Source organism: Ambystoma mexicanum, chromosome 10, assembly GCF_040938575.1.
Source record: "Ambystoma mexicanum isolate Mex_15411 chromosome 10, UKY_AmexF1_1, whole genome shotgun sequence".
Classification (NCBI taxonomy): domain Eukaryota; kingdom Metazoa; phylum Chordata; class Amphibia; order Caudata; family Ambystomatidae; genus Ambystoma; species Ambystoma mexicanum.
The window spans coordinates 517,296,999-517,318,228 of record NC_090932.1 but is presented as its reverse complement, the minus strand read 5'-3'; the positions used below and the strand labels follow the sequence as shown (position 1 = coordinate 517,318,228).

General features: G+C 46.3%; 1 protein-coding gene across 2 annotated transcripts in view; it reads right to left on the bottom strand.

The window, feature by feature from the left end:
- The window catches only part of NRROS (negative regulator of reactive oxygen species), a 295,538-nt gene that overhangs the window by 103,418 nt on the left and 170,890 nt on the right, over positions 1-21,230 (bottom strand). For both annotated transcript variants that reach the window (XM_069618068.1, XM_069618069.1), the window contains exon 2: positions 9,935-10,058. In XM_069618068.1, coding sequence (XP_069474169.1) covers positions 9,935-10,042 — 108 coding nt within the window. In that variant the 5' untranslated portion in view covers positions 10,043-10,058. The remainder of the gene's footprint in view (positions 1-9,934; positions 10,059-21,230) is intronic.

The following is a 21,230-nucleotide window of genomic DNA, read 5'->3' as shown; positions in this document are numbered from 1 at the left end:
CATGATTTTAAAAAGATGGATAATTCACAGTGCGGACTTGTCAAAATTATATAAATAACATCATCATTTTTGTGATTTTTCTGTGCACATTTTAAGAGGTGTTAGGACCCTGTGGTATGTTCTTGGGGATAGTAGCGGAAAAGAAGGTTGTTACTCCATATGTATGCATGTTAAAAATCTGACACTTTATCATCTGAAACCCATATCCCTGGTGCACATTTGTGTAAAATCTGGAAAGGTTTAGAGGTTGTTATCTGGATGAAAAGGGGAGAATTCTGTCATAAGTGGACACGACATCGTACAAAGACAGGGATCGGATGGTTTGGTGCTACAGAAAATATGTTAACTGGACCTATAATATTAGAAAAATGGTACATAGATAAATATGTATTTGGGTCAGAAATAGATTTGTGTCCAATTTGACAAGGGGAGGTTCCTCTGACCATAAAACCTACAGCATCACTCTGACACTCCATTTCTTTCCCCCAACCAAGGAAGAGAGGAAAGCTTGGCCAATGATAAGTGAGAGGGGCAGGCTTAGCTAGGCCCAGGCACACACCCACTTTCTAAACACATAAAAGGAACAGTGAAACCCAGGTAGAGACATTCACTTTCCACTTTCGTGCGGGACGCTTTGCCGGGAGACTTCAGACTTCACATCAAGAGATCCAGACTTCAAATCCATCAATCTCCAGAGACCAGAAATTAACTCCAGAATTTGTAGCGGAGAGGCCTGAATCCACAAGCTGAATCCTCTGCAGCTGGCCTCAAAACCAACCAAACTATTCAAAAGCCGGGCGAGCTGTTTGAATTCTTTGCCAAGAACTTTGGCAAGAACCTGTAGAAGTATCCAGAAAGCAGTGCTGTATCCGGAACCAGAGAGAACCAGAGACCAGATCGCTGTGAAGAACCGCTAGCAGAACCGATAACCAAACTATTTTAGCCTATTAGAACTGCCTCCTAGAATCGTGTCATTCTGTCATCTTTAAAACTGAAAACTGTCATCTGTCATTCTGAGCTTTAAAATTTCAAATCCGAAAAACTACCTTTACTAAATCGGCCGTATCTCCGGAACCGTTTGTGCTAGGAGCGAGTTGTAACTGTCATCTTAAAGCTAAGATTCCAAGATTTCCAACGAACCTAAAACCGACTTGCTACCCCTTATAATGCCTCCGTAATTGTGCTCAACGCACGCGACTAAATTTGCCGCGATTTGACATTTTGCTTAATTTCTGCCACGTGTAAAAATATTTGTCCTTGCTTTCCTTTGCTAAAATTCATTTGCAACCTGACAATCAGTCATAGAGCATTGCTAAAGTGATCCTGGACTAATACAAAGTAGCTGTCACCTACCCTGAACCTCCTACAGGGAATTAAAAGCAATTTTAGCACATTTTTCAATTCATTGTTATTACATTCTAAGCATTTTGGGCCTGTGTTTAAAACTCCCACCTGTTTCCTCTAAGCTTGCTAGGGGGGAACTGAATTATATTGTTTGCATTCCTGAGAACTGTGTGCTCTCCTTTTCTTCTCCTTACCTTGCATAAAGGGGGGGGGGGTGAATTGTCAAATTCTATATCACTTCTAAGCCATCAAAAAGAGTGTACCACTGTAACATTATCCATTGTTGATCACTATCATCCTCACAAGTGTGCTATCAAATATTAATTTACTATAAAAGTGTGATCGATATATATATTGTTTAATTTTCAAATAAACCTTTTAAATTAGCAAAACAAACCTACTTCTTGGCTCAGCGGGGTCGGGGGGATTCTGAGAGAGGGGTGTTATATAAGGGTTGTCATCCAGAGTAAATGAACTGGACATAAAAATACATCAATAAGGGCTTCCATCAGCATCCCAGACTAGGCATTGACTTAGCTGTAGTGTTGAATTGAAGTCGCTTACAAGTGCCTAAGATTCTCATCCACTTTTCTGCTGCTTAAGCATTACGCAGTGGAATGCCATGTTATAGGCTACCGGGAGATCAAGAAGTACCAATACTGTATCGATGTCATTGTCTAGGGAGATAAGGAAATATTCAATGTGGTCTGATTGTTCAGTATATGTTCTTCAGGGATCTGAATACTGATTCGCTGTTGACTAGGTTGTAGTGGTCCACAAAGTCCTGGACCCGACTTGTTACCTTCCTTTCTTCGAATGTGTTGCCTGCAGAATGTTGGAAATAAGTAAGTACTTGGCAGGCTCAGTAGGGGTCATCATTGTGCATCTTCAAGAAGTGGAGGTTGAATTGCATGTTTAACGGGTCACATCGGATGCACTAGAAGAGTGGCATCATTGTGGGCATGAGCGTTGTAAACATTTCTTAATGAATGATGCTGATCAGAGTCCTACAAGCAGGTTGGATGTTTAAACGAGAATTTTCATGTGTCTAGAAAAGATCTAAGTTGTATTAAAGACACTGGGCCTCATTAAGAGTATGGTTGTAAGGGAACAACGGCGTCGGTATCGCTACCGGCACCCTTGTTACCATACCACCATACTAGGAGTTCTGCTCGAGGGTGCCCTTGCAGCCGCCTGGTCTGACCAGGTGGCCGTACCGGCACCCGTGAGCAGAACTTGATGGTAATACCGGTGCTACCACCCTCGCCATTCCCATTGAGCCCTATGGGGCCGAATGGGGATGGGGAATCCCTTATTACCGGCACCCGCGAATGGGCAATTACCGGGTCCGCCAAACTCGGCATGACTCAGTAATTGCCCATTCGCGGGTGCCGGAAAAAAATGGATACCGGCGGGCGCCGTGCCTGTACCACAGGCACAGCTACCGCCAGCCTCGTAATGAGGCCCACTATCTTTTACTAATCCTCATCAGCAATCAAGGAGTAGAATCCTCGTGATAACCAAAGAACTCACACATTTCAAACCCAATAACTAGACATAGGGCTTCATTACAAGTTGTATGGTAAAGGTAAAAAGGGTAGTATTTTCGAATGTCGTTTGTTTTACCGTACCACACAATTCTAGGTTTTGAAAACCATATGACAAAAAAACGCCAGATTGCAAGTGGTGCAAGTACCTTCACTTTCAGTAGCTGTATTGGCCTCCACTCAATGTATTAGCATGGGCTAACTCCGAAGATGATCAACATGGGAAATACCTCTAACCCTGATTAGTGCACAAAATTACCTTTACCACTTTATGTAATGATAAATCAGTTTAGCAGTATTAGCACAACTAACAGTGCCCAACTTGTGTTATGTAGTCCTTCTCTATTTTTCATGCTCAGCCTAACCTTTGTTTGCATCATTTGAGTCAGCTGGACCTTACGCAATCTAAACACCACCATCAAACAAGACACCTGCGCTGATAACCCTTCATGATCAAGCATCCCTCATCAAGCTGAACAGGTAAAATAACACAGTAATATATAGCAATCAAAACTAAACAGCACATCATCTTCGGCTTAAATACCATCACAGTAGATTTAAATAAAGTGTTACATTGCTTGCCATTTCCTCATACTTTTTTGGTTATCCCGTTTCTTCGGCAAACGCTCAAACAGCCTTGCCCTTAATTTAAAGTGTGTAGGTAATTACAATGCTTGGTGAGCATAATATAAGCTCCTGGTATTTCATGTACTACATTAAAAGGGTACAAAGCATCAAGAAACTTTCAGACTTAAAGATACTTAAAAATAAGGCCATTTTAAATGGTAAGTGACATACTTGAACAGCCGACCTAAAAGTATGAATCATCTTAAAATGATAAGCACTTGTAGAGGAAGGGTGCAAGGAACCTCTCCTTTATAAAGTTGATGCCAGGGGCCAGATGCTATTCAGGATACCCTATACACCTATTGTTCTTGGAGTGCAGGACTACCCTAAGGCAGACTAAAGCTGCTCTAAACATTGCAGACACCTCAACATTATCAGTGATCCCCCCTCCGTATCTCAGAGGAATATTGCAAGCATAGACAAGAGAAAGGATCTTGCTGATGAGAATTCCAAAAGTGCTGGAGAAAATATGGGAGGAGTTAAGACTAGAGGTGGGTAGTGCCCCCTTGTGTTCAAAACAGAAGAGTTCATTGCAAAAGGCGAGAGAAGTTACAATGTAATTATTTAGAACATTCATGCTCCAACAACATCTGTCCAGACTGGGGTCAAGGTTGAATGAAAAAGAAACCTATTATTCTCTATCCAGTAAGTACTTTAAGTTCTGCAAGCTTAAGTTGTAATGTTTAACAGTTCTTGCAAACTCTCATGGGATGAACACACACAAGCTAATGGATACTTTGATGAGCCAAACAGTGGCTCCTGCCCCCCCCACCCACCTCCTACTAGTCTAAGAACCTGCCTGGGGCGCTATTCTGGATGCAGTACCCCTAAACCATGCAAAGCCCTCCATCTGCAAAGAGACATTTGGTCCCTCATTACGGGTCCGGCTGAAACCGTGCTGGTAAAACCGGCAGGTAGCCGCTGGACCCCTAATCATTTACCACCGCCTGACTTGCTGGAATCACTGGGGGATTACGACCCCAGCGTTCTGGGATGTCAGGCGCGGTTAAATGTTAATCCCCATTCCCATTTGAGTTCCATAGGACTCAATGGGAATGGGGATCAATGAAGCACCGGCACTGTTAATAACGGTGCCTGTGCTTCCGTGAAAGTCTGCGGGTGGGTGGCGTTGCGCACCCGCCAGGTCTGACCCTGGCGAGCTGTACGGCACCCGCCCGCAGACTCGTAGTTTGACAGTCCGGAAACAACGGTGTAGTAAGTTTACCGGACCGTTGTTTCCAGACTGGTAAACTTGTAATGAGTGCCATTGACCCCGTTATTAACCTGGACATGACTTTAGGCACAGAAAATAACATTAGCAAATATCTGCATTAAAAATTAGTGTGATTTGAAACTAGCAGTCAGTAGGATTGAGTTGACTTGCTGCCACCATTCAATAAAGCCCTTGAGTTTGCCACCATTCAATAAATCCCTTAAGTTTGCCCTAAGTAGATAAATTACCTTTTAGTACATTAAGTAAACTCCCAAAATAGTTTCAGCCTTCCCCCACAAAGCAAATATAAAAATGGGCTGTAGCAACACAATTTACAGCTAAACCTTCCAATGCCACTCGAAGGGATAAGCTCACTTGGATGCACACAATCTCAATTTACTTTAGCCACTGTTGTCCTGAACTCCAATCTGTGAATGACATGTGTCGGATCCCAACCAGGGATCATGGCGGGGGCATCTGCGCACAGCGGAATGAGGACATGGCCACACAGGGATATTAACAGTCATCAACTGATTTATTGGCGCACCTCGCGCACTTACATTAACATTGTTCATGTGAGCAAACGGATGCACCGCCGCATGTTGCTGGGGTCAGGTGACCACGTGCAATGCTACACCCCCCCCCAAAATCACATTGTCCTACCCCATTTCTTCGATCCATCATCTCAGCTTTCAGATTGGCGCGGCAGGGTCTGCTTGCAGCTTGGGGTTGTGCATCTTCCTCTCCTCATCCTCCTTCAGGAGATGCTTGTCCCTCTGTGTCCGATTCCTCTTCATCACCCGAGTATCCAGATATTTCTCTCACGCGCATTTCGTCTTCGCTTCCGAAATGTTCAAACTGGGGTGTGTCTTGATTTGTCTTCCTGAAGAATGAGCGGTTTCTCGTCACTGTCCTACCTGCTTTCTCAGCGGTGACAATGGATTCCTTCATGTCTGTGATGGTCAGCGGCAGGGGGTCAAATAGTGGCGTGTCCTTGAGGGTCTGAGTCTGCCACACCAGGACATGATCGCTAACTCTTAAGTTTGCTTGCCGAGCCCGATTTTTGTGATCAGCGTATTTCTTCATCTTGATTTTAGCCTTGTCATCCCTGCTCCTCACTTCCTGCTCCTGTGGGTTCCTCTCGTCCTGCTGGGTCTCCTGGGGTCGCCGTGAGAGCACTGGTCGGCTAAACATGAGTTCAGTAGGGCATACTCCTGTGGAGTCGTGGGGTGTGTTCCAGTAGTCCCTCAGGAGCTGGTACAGTGATTGCTCGATGGGAATGTGGGTGATGTTTGCTATTTGATGGCCCTCTTGACATAAGCCATGAATCGTTCCACTGCCCCGTTCGCCTGGGGCCACAATGGCGTAACCTTCCTGTGGTGAAATTCCATGTAGTTGGCAAAATGATGGAAGTCTTTTCCAGTGAACTGGGGTCCATTGTCGGACTTCACCACCTTTGGGACCCTGCATGTGGAGAATATACGGTCTAGGACGGAGATCATGGCCGCGGCAGCTGTGGATGACACAATCTCTGCTTCCGGGAATCTTGAATGCTCGTCAAGTACTACTAGTACATATTCACGAGATCTCAGTGTACCTTAAAAGTCAATCACAACCTCTTCCCACACTCCCTCTGGGAGTGTGGGACAAGTGGGGTCCCTCAAGTAGGTGGCTGAAAAGGATATCTGCAGGGTTCTCATCACTTCCAGGCTTGCGAATTATGATGAACTTGTACTCTTGCAGACAAGCCCCCATCTTGCTGTCCTTGGTGGCATCTGGTCGGTCGGTTTTCCGTAGATGGTGACGATGGCCCGGTGGTCAGTGATGATGGTGAAAGGCTTGCCGTATACAAAGGAAAATGTTCACAAGCCCAGACAACCGCCAGGGCTTCCTTTTCAGCCTGCGAGTAACGTTGCTCTACCTCGGTGAGGCTCTTGCTGGCGTATTATACTATCCGTCTCTGTGCATGTTCACTGCCTGAGTTTTGGGCGAGAATGGCCTGAGGCCTACAGGCTCGTGTGCACTGTCACTTCGGTGTGCATGTTGGGGTCGAAGTAGGACATACAGACTGCTGCAGCAATGTCTCTCCGGATTTTCTCGAAGGCCTTATGCTGTGTCGGACCCCATTCAAATGATTGACCCTTTTTAGTCAGGGAACGCAAAGGGGCGCTTGTTGAGGCAAAGTCAGGCATATAGCAGGTACAGTAACTTGCCAGTCTTAGGTACAGCCTCACCTGTGCAACGTTCGTTGGGCGATGGGCTTCCGTCAGTGTTTGGATCCTGTCTGGATCAGGCTGGAAGCCTTTTTCTGAAAATATGTGGCCAAACAATTTCAGCGTTGTCTTATTGAAGACGCACTTGTCATTATTGAGAGTTAGGTTTGCATTATTGAGGTCTGAGCAAACTTTCATCAGTGTTGCGTCGTGGGCCTCCTGGGATGACCGAAGATCAGGATATCATCACTATAGTTAATGCAGTGTGGGATATGCCAGAGGATATTGCAGATCTCTTCCAGGAATATTTCTGTGGCCAAAGATTTTCCAAAGCTTAGGTGTTTATAGCGGAACAATCCCAGGTGGGTGGTGAAGGTTGTGATAAACTGTGATTCTTCACAGAGTTCCATTTGGTGTTAATCTTTATTTAGATCCAAACAGGAGAATATTTTAGCTCTATTGAGTAGGTGCATCATGTCTGTGATGCGCAGGGACTGGTGATGTTCTCTGAGGTTGGCTTGATTGGGTGCACGTATGTCTACACACAACCTTAATTGTCCTTCTGGCCCCTCTTTTGGTACTGGCACCACTGGGGAAACCCATGGGGTTGGGCCCAACGTTGGGACTATTATGTCGGCTTCTACGAGGGCAGGGAGTTCCTTACCCAGCAGATGTTGGATGTTAAATGGGATGTCTTGAAAGTGTTTTGCTATATAGGTTTCACTGTCTTATCTATGTGTAGTTGGATCTTTCGTCCCTTTAGTTTTCCGACCCCTCTGAAAAGTCTATGGAATTTTGCCACTACCCTGGCAGCGGGCGATAAGTACTTGTCTGCCATCACTTCATAAAGTATGTTAATGAGTCCCATCTGTACAGCCGATTTAAAACGTAGTATGCATCCACTGGTAACTGCTGTGGCCAGGACGTGTATGAGGATGCAGCCCTGCTTGTCTTTGTGTCTGCTCAGGGTTGTGAAGGCTCCAAGGCATGGAAGAGGTTCCTTCGATCCATATGCATAGATGGCAATGCATGCTTTCTTCAATTTGGGATTCTCAGTGAGTTTGCAGTATTCACTCTCGGGCATCGCATTGATCGATCAGTGCCCCTGAATCGACAAGGAAGTCTTTCCCTGGATCATCAGCGGTAGTGTGGGGCTGTGTTCCAAGGCAGCAGGGTTGCCGAGGGCATACAGATACCCTCTCTTTCTCTGTTTGTGCTGGACTGGGATTCGGACTCACTCTGCATGGCGTGTTCGTGTGTAAGTGGTGGATCTGCCTCCTTCCTTTTCGACGGACCTCTGGTGGCGGAGAGTTCTTTGATCGAGTGTGACACCTGTCTTTGTAGTATCTTCTCTCTGAGAATCTGTGTCTATCTTCCCTTTGTTGGTGGGGAGGGGACATGTATCAGTGTTGTTTGTGACCCGAAGGACCCGGTCTCGATGCCTTGGGGTTCCTGCACATCACTCGAAAATGGTCTTCACCCCCACACGCCGAGCATACTTGGCCGATGGCTGGACAAGCCCTTCATGTGGTAGATCGTAGCCGCAACAGAAATATTGGGCCTCATTACATGGTAGGCGGTAGCCATGGCGCTACTAGCGCCATGGCTACCCCCTTACTGAATTCCGGGTCCGTGTTCCCGGAATAGGGACTTACCGGGTCATTCCGACCTTGGAGGGTCCGTAAGTCCCCATTCCGGGAACCATTCCCCATTCCCATTTGAGCCCCCATTTGGCTCAATGGGAATGGGGAGGGAATTAATAACGGGCCTGCTATTAGGGGGCCCGTTATTAGCTCTGAAGTCCCTCAACGGGTCCCTTCCTTAATGCCTGGTAAAACCAGGCGTTAGGGAAGAGACCCACTAAGGGACCTCGTAGTAGGGCAGTAAGGGATTACTGGCACCGGTGCCCTTACCGGTGCCGGTAATCCCTTACCGCCTACCGTGTAATGAGGCCCATTGTCTTGCCGTGGGAATGTGTTTACCAGCTGGCAGCCAGACAGGGCAACTACTTGGCAGGTGTTATGCACGTCCTCATGAAAACCAGGACGGGTGAGCCAACAGCCTTTTGCTGAGACTCCGCCCCCATCAGGAGTTGTCTCACCCCCGTACCTACGAGGGACACGGCAGCTGTGTGAACTGGCCAACATGCTGGGGACGTCCGTGAGATGTACGAGCAGCGGCTGGGGCTTATACCTCGTCACCGGTGTTGGATCCCAACTAGGGATCAGAGCGCATGCATCTGCGCACAGTGGAATGAGGACACAGCCACAAAGGGATATTAACAGGCATCAAATGATTTATAGGCGCGCCTCGCGTGCTTGCATTAACATTGGTCATGTGACCATACTGATGCACTGTGCGTGTCTCTGGGATCAGGTGACCACGTGCAATGCTACTACATGCCAGAGTGAGTCTGGAGAGCTTCCCTGTCGTGCTCACAGACGAAAAAGCCCTTCTCTAATTCACACAACAATGGAAACCTGGTCTGGACATTACTGTTGCCACTCGCCAGTGATGGTACTTCTCCAAAGAAAGCTCCATCTGCGGTAGTCTATATTCACACCCCACCCTTTACCGCTTAGAAAACCCCACAACAGGCATGTCGGGCAGGATAATGAACTGCTCACCATGTTCATATATGGCTTTAATAAAGTTAAAATACCAGTCTCCATCCCCCTTTACATTGAAGTCTAGGGGAAAATATGATGTCAAGGAACTTGCTTCTTGCTTTGCAGCAGCGTCCTGACAATACATGATACATCATTCATCCATTATATCCTGTGTAATTACACCCATATAGATGACTTTTTATTCAATTCTGTTATCTTTCCTTTATCATTCATTTATTATCCATCCATGACACCATCAGTATATCCATTTCTCTGTCCATTGTCCATTTTCCTAACTGCGCTAATTCTTTGTAATAATCTGAGTTGATTCTTATACCCTCGAGCTCAGAGTTTGGAAAGCACCTGTAGATGAATACTCACAAGTGTGCAGGCACCATGGTAAGATGGCAGGAAGGCCACAGTCTTGCTCCTCCATGTGACTGCCAAAATAATGACACCAAGAGAGATGCAGTAGGACGCAAACTCCATTTCAAAAGTGGTGGACCTGAGAGAAAAGAAAGAGTAACAAGTTGAGATGTCACTGCACTTGTCCTGTCATTGATAATGGTATCACAGATCACAATACTGAGGGCAGGGAGCCCAGAATGAAAGATTAGCACCACAGTAATGCTCTGAAATTGGTTTTACGTCATTTTATCATCAGGCCCCTTGCAAATGTTGGTCTGTCTTACAGTCAAGTCTGACTTGATATTGGTCTTGTGTCCTAGCCTAGGTTCTATGTAGGAACTGCAAGTTTTTTTGTCTGAAAGGTAAAATGGTTGACAATGTCTTGACCAATGTTTTTACTAAAAAATGCGGGGGGAAATGCCCTGTGCCCTAATCTCACCCTCCGTGCCCATTCCATATATTCGTGCCCCCTGCCCACCATCTACATTCTTGCTGTGATAATACGGTAACAATGTGGTAAAAATAATTCGACCAAATTACTTACGACCAAAGTGGTTAGCACCGGTCGCTTACAGAGCCTGGACAAGAGAAACATGTTCCTGCTTTGCTGCATGGGTGCCCCATACATAGGCTTCAGATCTTTAAACCTTTGGATGATTCCAAGGCAGAACACAGAACATAGTTCACTTTCAAAATCGCTCCTCGTAGGCTAACAAGCAGATAGAGAGAGGGACTTCAAATCCACGTGCAAGGTCTCGACTCAAGACAAGGGATGCGTTTAGATATTTGTCATTTATAAAAGCACCTCACGCAATACCCATGCTACAGGACGCAGATAATCAGTTGAGTTGGGGCTGATAGGGCAGGAATATGGGCGTGGCAACATAGACACGCGTGGCCCATTGATGCTTCGTTGTGATTCGCCTTCTTAGGGATAGGTGGACACAGGTTCATTCATTAGAATCAGAAGTTCCCTTAAATCTGAAAGTGGCGTTGGCAGGCAGAACCTGTGTGGATATTCCCCAAATAAGCAGTACATTTGTTTGAAAAGTTCTTAACGTGGTTTTCTAAGTTTAATAATTCGTGTTCTTCTATAGCGTTTGATGTTGGATTACCCCAGCTTGTAAACACAGTAATAACGGTGTTATTACCCATTTTAATGGCGCTCAGTATAGCGACCTGAAAAAAAGAAGGGTTGACTTGGCACTGCTATGACATTCGAAATTGTGAGGTGCAGGTGTGAGCTATATATGGGGAAGGCCCATAGAAGGCAATCAAATAGTGGAGGGCACAAGTGAAAGGTAGGGCACGTGTTACTGGTACATCTGACCTTAACCTAAATCAAAGTGAGGTATTTCCCTGTTTTTACTGTGACCTACAAACATCCATATTGCAGTATTTATTGAAATAAAAACCCACCCAAGTATGTGACTTTTACAATCACAACTGTCCCAAATGGCTTTAACAATCCACAGACAAATATGTGCGGTTTATTGTGCTTTATTGTATTCTTAAATTAATTTTTTAGGGAAACTGGGACACGTGAGACTAACAGGGTCCCTATGACACTCTCCACCTCCACGTGAGCTCCCTCCACCCTAATCCAGGTGGTGCTTACCTCCACAACATCATTGATGTATGCTAAGAAGAAGTAACCCCCTACTGACCTTATCTTCTCTATTCTGGAAGGGAAACCTAAAGGCTGTGCCGTTCTCCAACTACCTCAGGGAATTTCTAAATGATACTCTCACTTTGATTCTCAGACTGATTACATCAGGGTTTCTTCACCAGTCTCCCATCCCGTAGTAAAAATATTGTTTCTTGACCGCCCACAAGCTGTAACTACTAACAGCAGCCACTGTATGCCCCCCACCCCCTTTGACGTCCTTCGGCCCCCCCTAGGAGCTCCAGACCCACAGTTTGAAGACCACTGCTCTATACCCATCTACTCTCTTCTACCTCTGTGATCTTCCTCGTCTCCCTCTCCCTCTCTCTCTAACTGCACCTCTTTCCATATTCTTTCACTTCTCAACCTTCCCCACTCCTATCCGCCCCCCTCTCCATCACCCCTCACCTTTGTGCCCCCACCCTCGCACTACCTGCATCTTTCTCCTCTCACCTCCATCCTTCACTACCCATCAACACCTCTGTCTTGATCTTACATACATGCACACACACACAAACACACACACACACGCACACACACTCTCTGCCTGTCTCTCCCCACTATCTTTCTCCTTTTCTCGGTCCTCCGTCACTATTACACCTAATACCACCACAGTAACGCTCTCTCTCTGAGGCCCTCCCTCTTGGATATGCACGCCTAATTTTCAAATAGAACGGGCTGAGTTCTACATCCTCCACACCTTCCTAATGCACTCAAACCCCACCACACCCCTCACTGGGCACAGGCTTCGGTCCAATAGAGAATCCAATCTGCAGCCTCTGAAGCATCTTGAGCTATAGGAGGGGATCTCACTCAAACCATGGGGTCTATGCCTTGGTCTAACTAGGGTATGAATATGATGTAAACATGGCCACTTTCCTAGTTTATCTTCCTGCTCTCACTCCTTATTAGTGTGGGGTCAAAGTACCTAACAGGGAAAGGGTAAGGGAACAGGGGGAATAGGTCTCCTATTTCGTTGTATTAGTTCCTTTCTGAACCTGGCCTCTAACTATGCTCAAATTGGCTGTAAAACATGGTTACTTTTCACTGTCACCCTTCTCATCGCACTTCCTCCTTTCACTTTTGTATGCCCTCTACCTTTACATTTTAACAAAGTGCTAAACTAGAAACCTACATAGATGTATAAAAAAGATGCAAACTACCAGTGCGTCATAAAATGTCACTCCACATGGACACATCACACCATGTCTTACCCGCCATTAAATATCAATCACCAACGTCCAGTGAAGAGTGCAAATGTTGGGGCCGGTGTACAACATAGAGCTATTTTGCACCGTCTACCAAATGCATTTAGTTAGCCGCAGAATGTGTGTATCCAAGCAAACTGTGACACTACATATATAAAGAGATGTACCTAGCAGGGTATGTATCCTGTTATTTACAATGCCACAAAACAGCAAATGATGGTGTAAAAAGCATTATATTTAGTCAATGGTTAGCACTACCTGAACAAACACACGGTGCTCTCAAGTTGTCCTTCCTCAAGTGTGAGTCATTATATAGTCACGTTCTTTTGTTTTATTCGGATACCTTTGTTGTTCCAAATTACAGGGCCTGCAGTACAGGTGACTTATAACTTTGCCAAACCCCCCCCACCCGTTCGTGAAACTTTGCAAATAAAGTATATGGTCGAGTCAGATTGATTCTGCGAAGTCTGGTGAGGTTTCATTAAGGCGAGGGGATTATAGGAGGGTCCCAAAATGTGTGGTTTTACCCATAGACGCAATGGAAAAAAATTCACAACATGCACACCTACAGACCAAACCGCTGACAGATTTTCACGAAATTTGCGGCACGAGTGGTGGCTTGGTCCCGAAAGTGTGCTATTGTAAATTTAGTGTAGATGCGTCCAGAATTTTTTTTGAAACCAGCCAAAAAATAGGTCCCAAAAAATAATTGTGATATCTGGGGTCACTCCACAGACTCACTTCCCTGTTCGCTCCGCGGACATCAGACGTGCCCGCTGATTGGATGGTGAAAACTGTGAGGTGCGTTATATTTTTGGAGAACGCCCGCTATGTTGGATTTGCGGAGAGCATCCGTTGTCCACAATCATCATGGTAAGAACATATTAAAAAACACAACATTGCACTTGTCAAACTATTGAAACAATCTCTGGGGAGGTGAGAGGTGATGAGGATGGGATGGGAAGGGGCCTTAAAGAAAGCCCCAAAACAGGCGTTTTTCTTCTCTGATGTGCACAAACAGTCCGGGTAGTCCTGTGGTGTTCGCAGACAACTGAGATGTTCGGGGGCATCTATGCTTATTTCTGCATTACAGGGTTGGTCAAAAGCATTTTTTTGGATGGCTTATAACTTTGGCGCCACTCAATGAAACTGAATGAAATGATGGAATTTCATTCTAGAACTGTTTCTGAATTGGTTTGCAAAGTGTGGTGCTGTTTCGTCAAGAGGGAACAAAATTAGAGTGGGTGGTCCCAAAATATTGTAAAGGCTTATAAATGTGGTGCCATTTGACGAATCTGCACAAAGGTTTGCAAAAACATTTTCGATCTAGATATTAATGTTTTTTGCAGTTTGGTGGGATTTTGTCAAGAGGGGGCAACATTAGAGGTGGGTCTCAACATTTGTATATGGCTTATAAATTTGTTGCGGTTTGACGAATGTAGACAGTTTCAGAAAGATTATTACCCAACCTTTAATGTTTGTGCAAAGTCTGAATGCATTTTGTCAAGTGTGGGCTAAATTATATGACTATTGTATGTACGTACATTTTGACACTTTTAAAAAATAAAACATGGATGGATTTGCAGCAAACCCGTGTAAGGAGCATTGGCAAGGACCTGAAAGCATCGTTTTGCATATGTGTCAGTGTATTATTTTTTGAGAAGTGTCAGAAATGATATACCTTTGGTGACAGAGGTATAGCCTTTAGCCATGGGCATTGGCCAGATTGTCTGAGTTATGGGCAAAGGCAGTGGCCCGGACAATCTTACTACTGAACATGACCATGAGGGACTGGCAACAGGGTTAGAGTGGGCATGGGCACCATGGAATGGCTATGTGTTAAAGTTCTTAGAAATCGCGATAGGTTGCAATGTGAAAATGAATTCTGCCCGAAGTGCTGGATATGATTGCGGCAAACATTTGCGAGGAGCATAGCAAGGACCTCAAAGCATGGTTTTGCAAATCTGTCCTGTATTTTATTTTTTCTAAAGTGTTAAAATGTAAGTACCGAAAATAGTGATATAACTTTGGTGCCTGGGAAATGGGCTTGGCCCTGAGCAGGATAAATGTGTACTCTGATTTGCTTATTGGGGCATGCAGCATGGCCGAAGCCCTAGGTTTGAATGGGAAATCATATTCTGCTTGCGGCTACAGCTTGAAATGTTGGAGTGGGGTACAACAGAGCTGCACAAGGGGTATCAGCAAGGACCTGGAAGCATGCTTTTGCCCATTTGTCTTGTGTTTTAATTTTCCTAAGTGTCTAAATGTAAGTATAAAAATAGTGATATAACTTTAGTGCATGGACAGTGGGAATGGCTTTTGGCAAGACAAATGCCTACTCTGATTTACTTATTGGGGCAAGAGGAAAAGAAGTCTGAAACATATATATGGGGTTATTTTGTGGATGAAAGAGGGCTTAGAAAGGGTGGTGAAGTGGAAAAAAGTTGATATAGATCTCTTATTATAGGTGAAAAAAAGCTGTGTAGGTGATGGCGTGTGTGCTGTAAATTTTTGTGTCTGAACATTATTGGGATTGGGGGGCGGGTGGGGGATCTGGGTGAGTTTTGTTATTCGAAGGTGTATTGTACATACTATTTATATCGTTTAATTGTATTGTGTTTGTTGTGGCCACATGTACTATAGTAATATGTGTATAGTTATTATAGGTAGTATAAGTGGAGCATACCGTATTTGTAATATGGTGGAATTATTTAATTGAAGTGTACATGGAATTTTTGATTGTAGTACAAGTGAGAGTAGTGCTTATTGGTCTGTCCGGCGCCTTTGACACAGTGAACCATTCTATCTTTATTGAACGCCTCCATGATACCTTTGGGATCACAATCCAGGCATTGGACTGGCTAACCTCTTTCCTGACTAACTGCCCCTCCCAGCTTGCAACTTGGACGTTTGTCCTGCACCACCTCACTTTCTACCTGCAGCGTCCCCCAGAGTTCTATCCTATCAGTGTGGCTCTTTAATATGTATCTCGTCCTTCTGGCTCACCTCATCTGCTCCTTCTCTCCTAATTTGCAGTTTTATGGTGATGATACACAATTCTGCTTGAAACTTTCCTCTACTACATTCTTATCTGCCTCTCTGATCCCTGATTGGCTAACCCCATCCAGGCATGGTGTGCAGCTAACGATCTCTGCGTGAATGCCAGTAATAGAGAGATTTTTGTTATTGGGACACTTTTGCCAGGTTTTCTTCCTACTTTCTGGCTGCTGTCCTTGGGCTCTATATCGTCACCATTCGGTGAGGCCAAAAACTTGCCTTAACTGCTGTCTTTCCTTGACTCCTCACATGTTGGACCTTTTGAAGAAGGGCCATTTTGAGCTTCACCTCTTTGCAGGAATTCTACGGTTCTTTACCTTCCCTTACAAGGTGAATGTTTTGAGAGCCTTGGTCTTCTGTAGGCTGCACTACTGTAACAGTCTCTTAGTCATCCCCCACTTTTCTTCTATAGGGACCCTTTAGCTAATCTAGAATACGGCTGCAAGTGTTATGCTTGGCCTGAAGGCTAGGGATCATATCTCAGCAGCTCTACAATTTCTACAGTGGCTTCTGGTGGCTGTAAGGATGACATTGAAGACCCTCTGCATCATCCACAAGGTTGCGTGGGACTATGCAATTTCGAGCTTTCTGTCCCTAAATACACTCCTGCTAGAGCCTTCCACTTTTTTAAGTCCAATTGTCTGTTTGTGAAATGCTTCTCCAGGCCGTGAGGGGCGGATGATCTCTCTGTTTAGCTGGTACCTTTCTTTGGAACAGTGTTCCTGCCCATTTTAGACTTTGAGCCAGACTTTCTTAAGTTCCAGAAACTTTTCAGAGTTCTGCTTCTGTCTTCCTCTTTCCTTTTCTTGTTTCTCTGCTAATGTATCCCACTGAGACTGGTGGCCTGGTGCTGCATTAGCTTTATAGGTTCAAGGCAATATACCTTGTTGAGACCACAACTGCCCCCCCTTCATGCCCCCACTTGCGAGTCAACTGTCTGGAGGTTGTGCATCCCACCCTTGGGATTCTTCTGGCCAAGCAGTTAGGTAGTGGCCTTCCACATTGGCACCCATTGGCTCTTCCTTCCTGGCCTTCCATGATTACTTGCTCATCCCTACTCCCCCTTTCATTAATACACTTCTCTTACTGCACAATGTGAGAAAACTATGGGTATTCTCCCATTTGGACCCCGAGAATCTTCTATTCAGGTGGCCAGGGCACAGCCATCGCCTTTGGATCCAGTCTCTGGGGGTGGACCAGTGCAGGAGGATTATCCGGGTAGGGGAGTCCGGGGTCATTCTCATGGCAATACCATAGGCGAGACGCAGTATTCCAATTTGTCCAATGCACCCCTACCCGATATCCCAGCAGTCGTTTCTGGGATGTTATCACCAAATCCCCCTCCCCCCTGAACTTTCCCTTACAGAAAAGACAGAGAAACAACAGGGGAAATCCAAATTACCTCTAAAACCCTAAATGAATTTTACCCCTCCACAATACTACAAATGGGCAGCCTCCATGTTGTCCAAATAACGAGGTCAGGCAGAGTCAGGCAGGGAGGGACAACTATTCACACTTGACTCCAATTAACTCTAGATGGGAGTATAAATGCAGCAGCCAGGAACAGCACTGTGAGCGAGTCAGGGATGCTGGAAGGTACTGGAGAACAGGAGAGAGCCCATCTGAGCTGGAGAGACCCTGGGAGGCCTGGAGGAGAAGGAGAAGGAGAAGGAGAAGGGGAAGGAGAAGGGGAAGGAGAAGGAGAAGGAGAAGGAGAAGGAGAAGGAGAAGGAGAAGGGGAAGGGGAAGGAGAAGCAGAAGCAGAAGGAGAAGGAGAAGAAGGAGAAAACCAGACAAATACTGGCCCTGCTACCAGAGAGGAGACTGCTGTGTGGAGGAGGAAACCATCCATCTAGAAGGCAAGACCAGGGGCAGCTTGGGTGGCCTGGAGGTACCAACAGTTAAACTCCTCCCCCGGACCACGCAGGAGAACCCAGGTCTCCGAGGGGCAGAGGGAGAGACGCTGACCTCCTACAAACATCCCCTGTCAGCTCCTGCAGCTCTCAATGACAAAGTGCCATTTTAGGGAGCAAAGGAAGTGGGAGAGAAATCAGCCAGGTGCATTCTGGGACTAGATGGAGAAAACCACCCAAGCACTCGCCCTGCTACCAGAGAGAAGATTGCAGTGTGGAGGAGGAAACCATCCATACAGAAGGCAAGACCAGCATACAGAAGGCAAGACCAGGGGCAGCTGGGGTGGCCTGGAGGTACCGACAGTTATTCTTCTCCCTTTGGCCAGCTAAGTGAACACAGGTCTCCGAGGAGCAGAGACAAACATCCCCTTTTAACTCCTGCAGCTCCCAATAACAAAGTGCCATTTTGGGGAGCAATGGAAGTGGGAGCAAAATCAGCCAAATGCATTCTGAGACTAGATGTCCCATCTCCTTTTTTTGTTAAAATTGTGACTTTTGAGAGCAGGGTCTGTCCCAGAAGAGGGAGACCTTTGTGAACCTAAAAAGGGGTCTGAGCCCGACAGAGGGAGACCCAGTGTGAAGCTATAAGACACAAATCAAACTTTCAGGATCAGCCGCAGAGTGTTCCGGCACCACGTGGGAACTAGTGTGAAAGGCTCTGGCTGATGCCCCTTTTGTTTTGCATTGAAACTACAGATACCAGAAGGCCGTAGGAGGGCCAGCAAAATAGGTCAAAGTGGTCATACAGACGGTCAAACAAAATCCCTGTACAATCTAAAGACTTTGATCTACAAACATGGTGAAAGTAAAAGGGTAATGTGTTCTGACTTGAGTGTCGTGTAGACCGTTGAAACCTCCGTCCTCAAGTGACGCACAAGGGAACTAAAGGAAACCCGCTGTGCGACCTTTGGGGCCACAGGTAGGAGATGTTACTTCCCGGATCCACGGTACCTCTGGAACACCGATGCTGCTGTCAAAAAGAACGAGGTTAAGTACCAGGCAATTACAATATATCACGTTAACCAAAGGATCTGAATAGTCTTACCTATCTGGTGTTAGGAAAACCCAGGAAACCTAGGAGGGAGGTTCGAGACTCAGATGAGGCGGTCCCTAGAACAGTAGAACCGTAGAATAGCGTGGATGCAGGATAAGCCACCTGTAGTACTGAAGGCTTGACTTGAATCCCAAGAGGGAAATGGCGTAGGAGTTCAACAAGGTACCAAGGGATAATCCAAAGGCAAGTCAGGGTCGTGTCCAAAAATCCAGCAACAGGTTAACAGTTCCAAGCAAAGGTACAAAGGAGTATCCGAAGGAGTCCAAGATAGAGTTCCGAGGTCAAGGTAAACAGAAGAGCAAAACGTAACGCCAAACAGGGTCTGAAGACAGCTGAGAAGCAATGAGACTTCCGTGTCTCAAGCCTTATATACTGTGCGTTTCTGGATCATGTGACGTTTCTGGGTCATGTGACGGCCACCAAGATCATGCGAGGAGCGCCACTCTGGATCACGTGATCGGCATGGAGATGTAACGCCGCCCCTTCTGCTGTATGTTCTCCATGGCAACTGCCAGTGCAGGAAAGGTTGCAATCGAGCCCATACACCATACCTGGTACGGAGCTTTCGGTCCTTTGGGTTAACCGAATCACATGAGTCTCGAACCCTGGAGGGAGGTGTTGGGGAAATGTGAGCAGTGTTCTGGTGTGCAGTGGATCGGTGTGCAGAGGATCGCCTAACATAGCCCCGCCCCAACGGCCCACGACCCCGTGGGCAGGACGGATGATCCCTATGGAAGCGAGCTACCAACCGAGGGGCGTCAAGATCCAAGGCGGAAACCCAAGAATGTTCCTCCGGTCCGTAACCCTTCCAATCCACTAAATACTGGAGCCTACCCCTAAACCAACGGGAACCCAAAATGGCCGAAACCTCAAAAACATCAGGAGAGGCCAGGGACACCGGAGCAACAGGGGCTCGGAGGCGGGAAGAATCAGGACAAGGCTTGAGGAGAGAGACATGAAATACAGGATGGATACGCCAAGAACTTGGGAGAACTAGACGAAAAGCCACCGGATTCACAACCTGAGAGATCACATACGGGCCAATGAAACGAGGCAGCAGTTTCCGGCAACCCACTAGGCGAAGGTGACGTGAAGACAACCACACCCTAGAACCCACCACCAGGGGAGGAGCAGCCAGACGCTTGCCATCAACACGGGCCTTCATAGAAGCCTTTGCTTCAGTGAGATGGACCACAGTACTAGCATGAACAGCAGACAGATCCCTAAGACAAGCCGTGGCCGCAGGATTCGGAGAAACAGAAGCATCAGGGAAAGGCAAGACCTTGGGGTGTTGACCGTAGAGGGCGTAGAATGGAGAAAAACCTGTAGCAGAATGAGCCGGGTTATTGTATGCGAACTCAGCAAGCCGTAAAACGGTCAACCAGGAGGTCTGTTGTTTCAATATAAGACAACGAAGATACTGCTCCATAGATTGATTCGTCCTTTCGGTCTGCCCATCGGTCTCAGGATGATAGGCCGAAGAATACCTGGTATCGATGCCCAGTAATTTAGTCAATGACCTCCAAAAACAAGAGGTGAACTGTGACCCTCGATCGAATATAATGACCGAAGGGAGTCCAAATAACAAGAACACATGCTCAAAAAACAAGTCTGCCAAGACCGGGGCCGAAGGTATACCCTTACAAGGAACAAAACGAGCCATTTTTGTGAACGTGTCCACCACCACCCAGATGGTGTCAAAACCTTGTACCTTGGGGAGATCTGTTACGAAATCCATTGTCAGTGTATGCCAAGGTCTTGGAGGCACCGGAAGCGGAAGCAGCAGCCCAACCGGTCGTCCTCTTCGATGTTTAGCCTGAGCACAAACAGCGCATGAATTGACATAGCATTCCACATCGCGCTTCATAGAGGGCCACCAACACCAGCGCTTTAGGAGATTCAAAGTGCGCTCTTGACCGGGATGGGCATTGAAGGGAGCATCATGAGACCACTCAAGGGCCAAGTTACGAGTGTCAGGTGTGGGAAGAAACAGACGTTCATGCACGAAAGGCAAACCATCAGAATAAACGGGGTCCCAATCCCGCAATTGATCGGAATGATTGCTAGTCCAAGATCGTACAGAATCTAACAATGACAAAGAGGGAGTACAGAGACAAATCACATGACTCTTTCCGAGAACAGTGTCAGGGAAGGTTGGCAACTCGACCCCACCCGGGGAATGTGACAAGGCGTCCGCTTTTCCATGTGAGGTTCCAGGACGATGCATAATATGGAAATCAAAAGAGGAAAAGAAAAGATGCCACCGGACCTGTCTGCTATTGATGCACTTCAATGAGGCCAGATCCTGTAGATTTCGGTGATCTGAGTATACAGTGATCGGATGCTTAGCCCCCAGAAGATGACGCCAGAC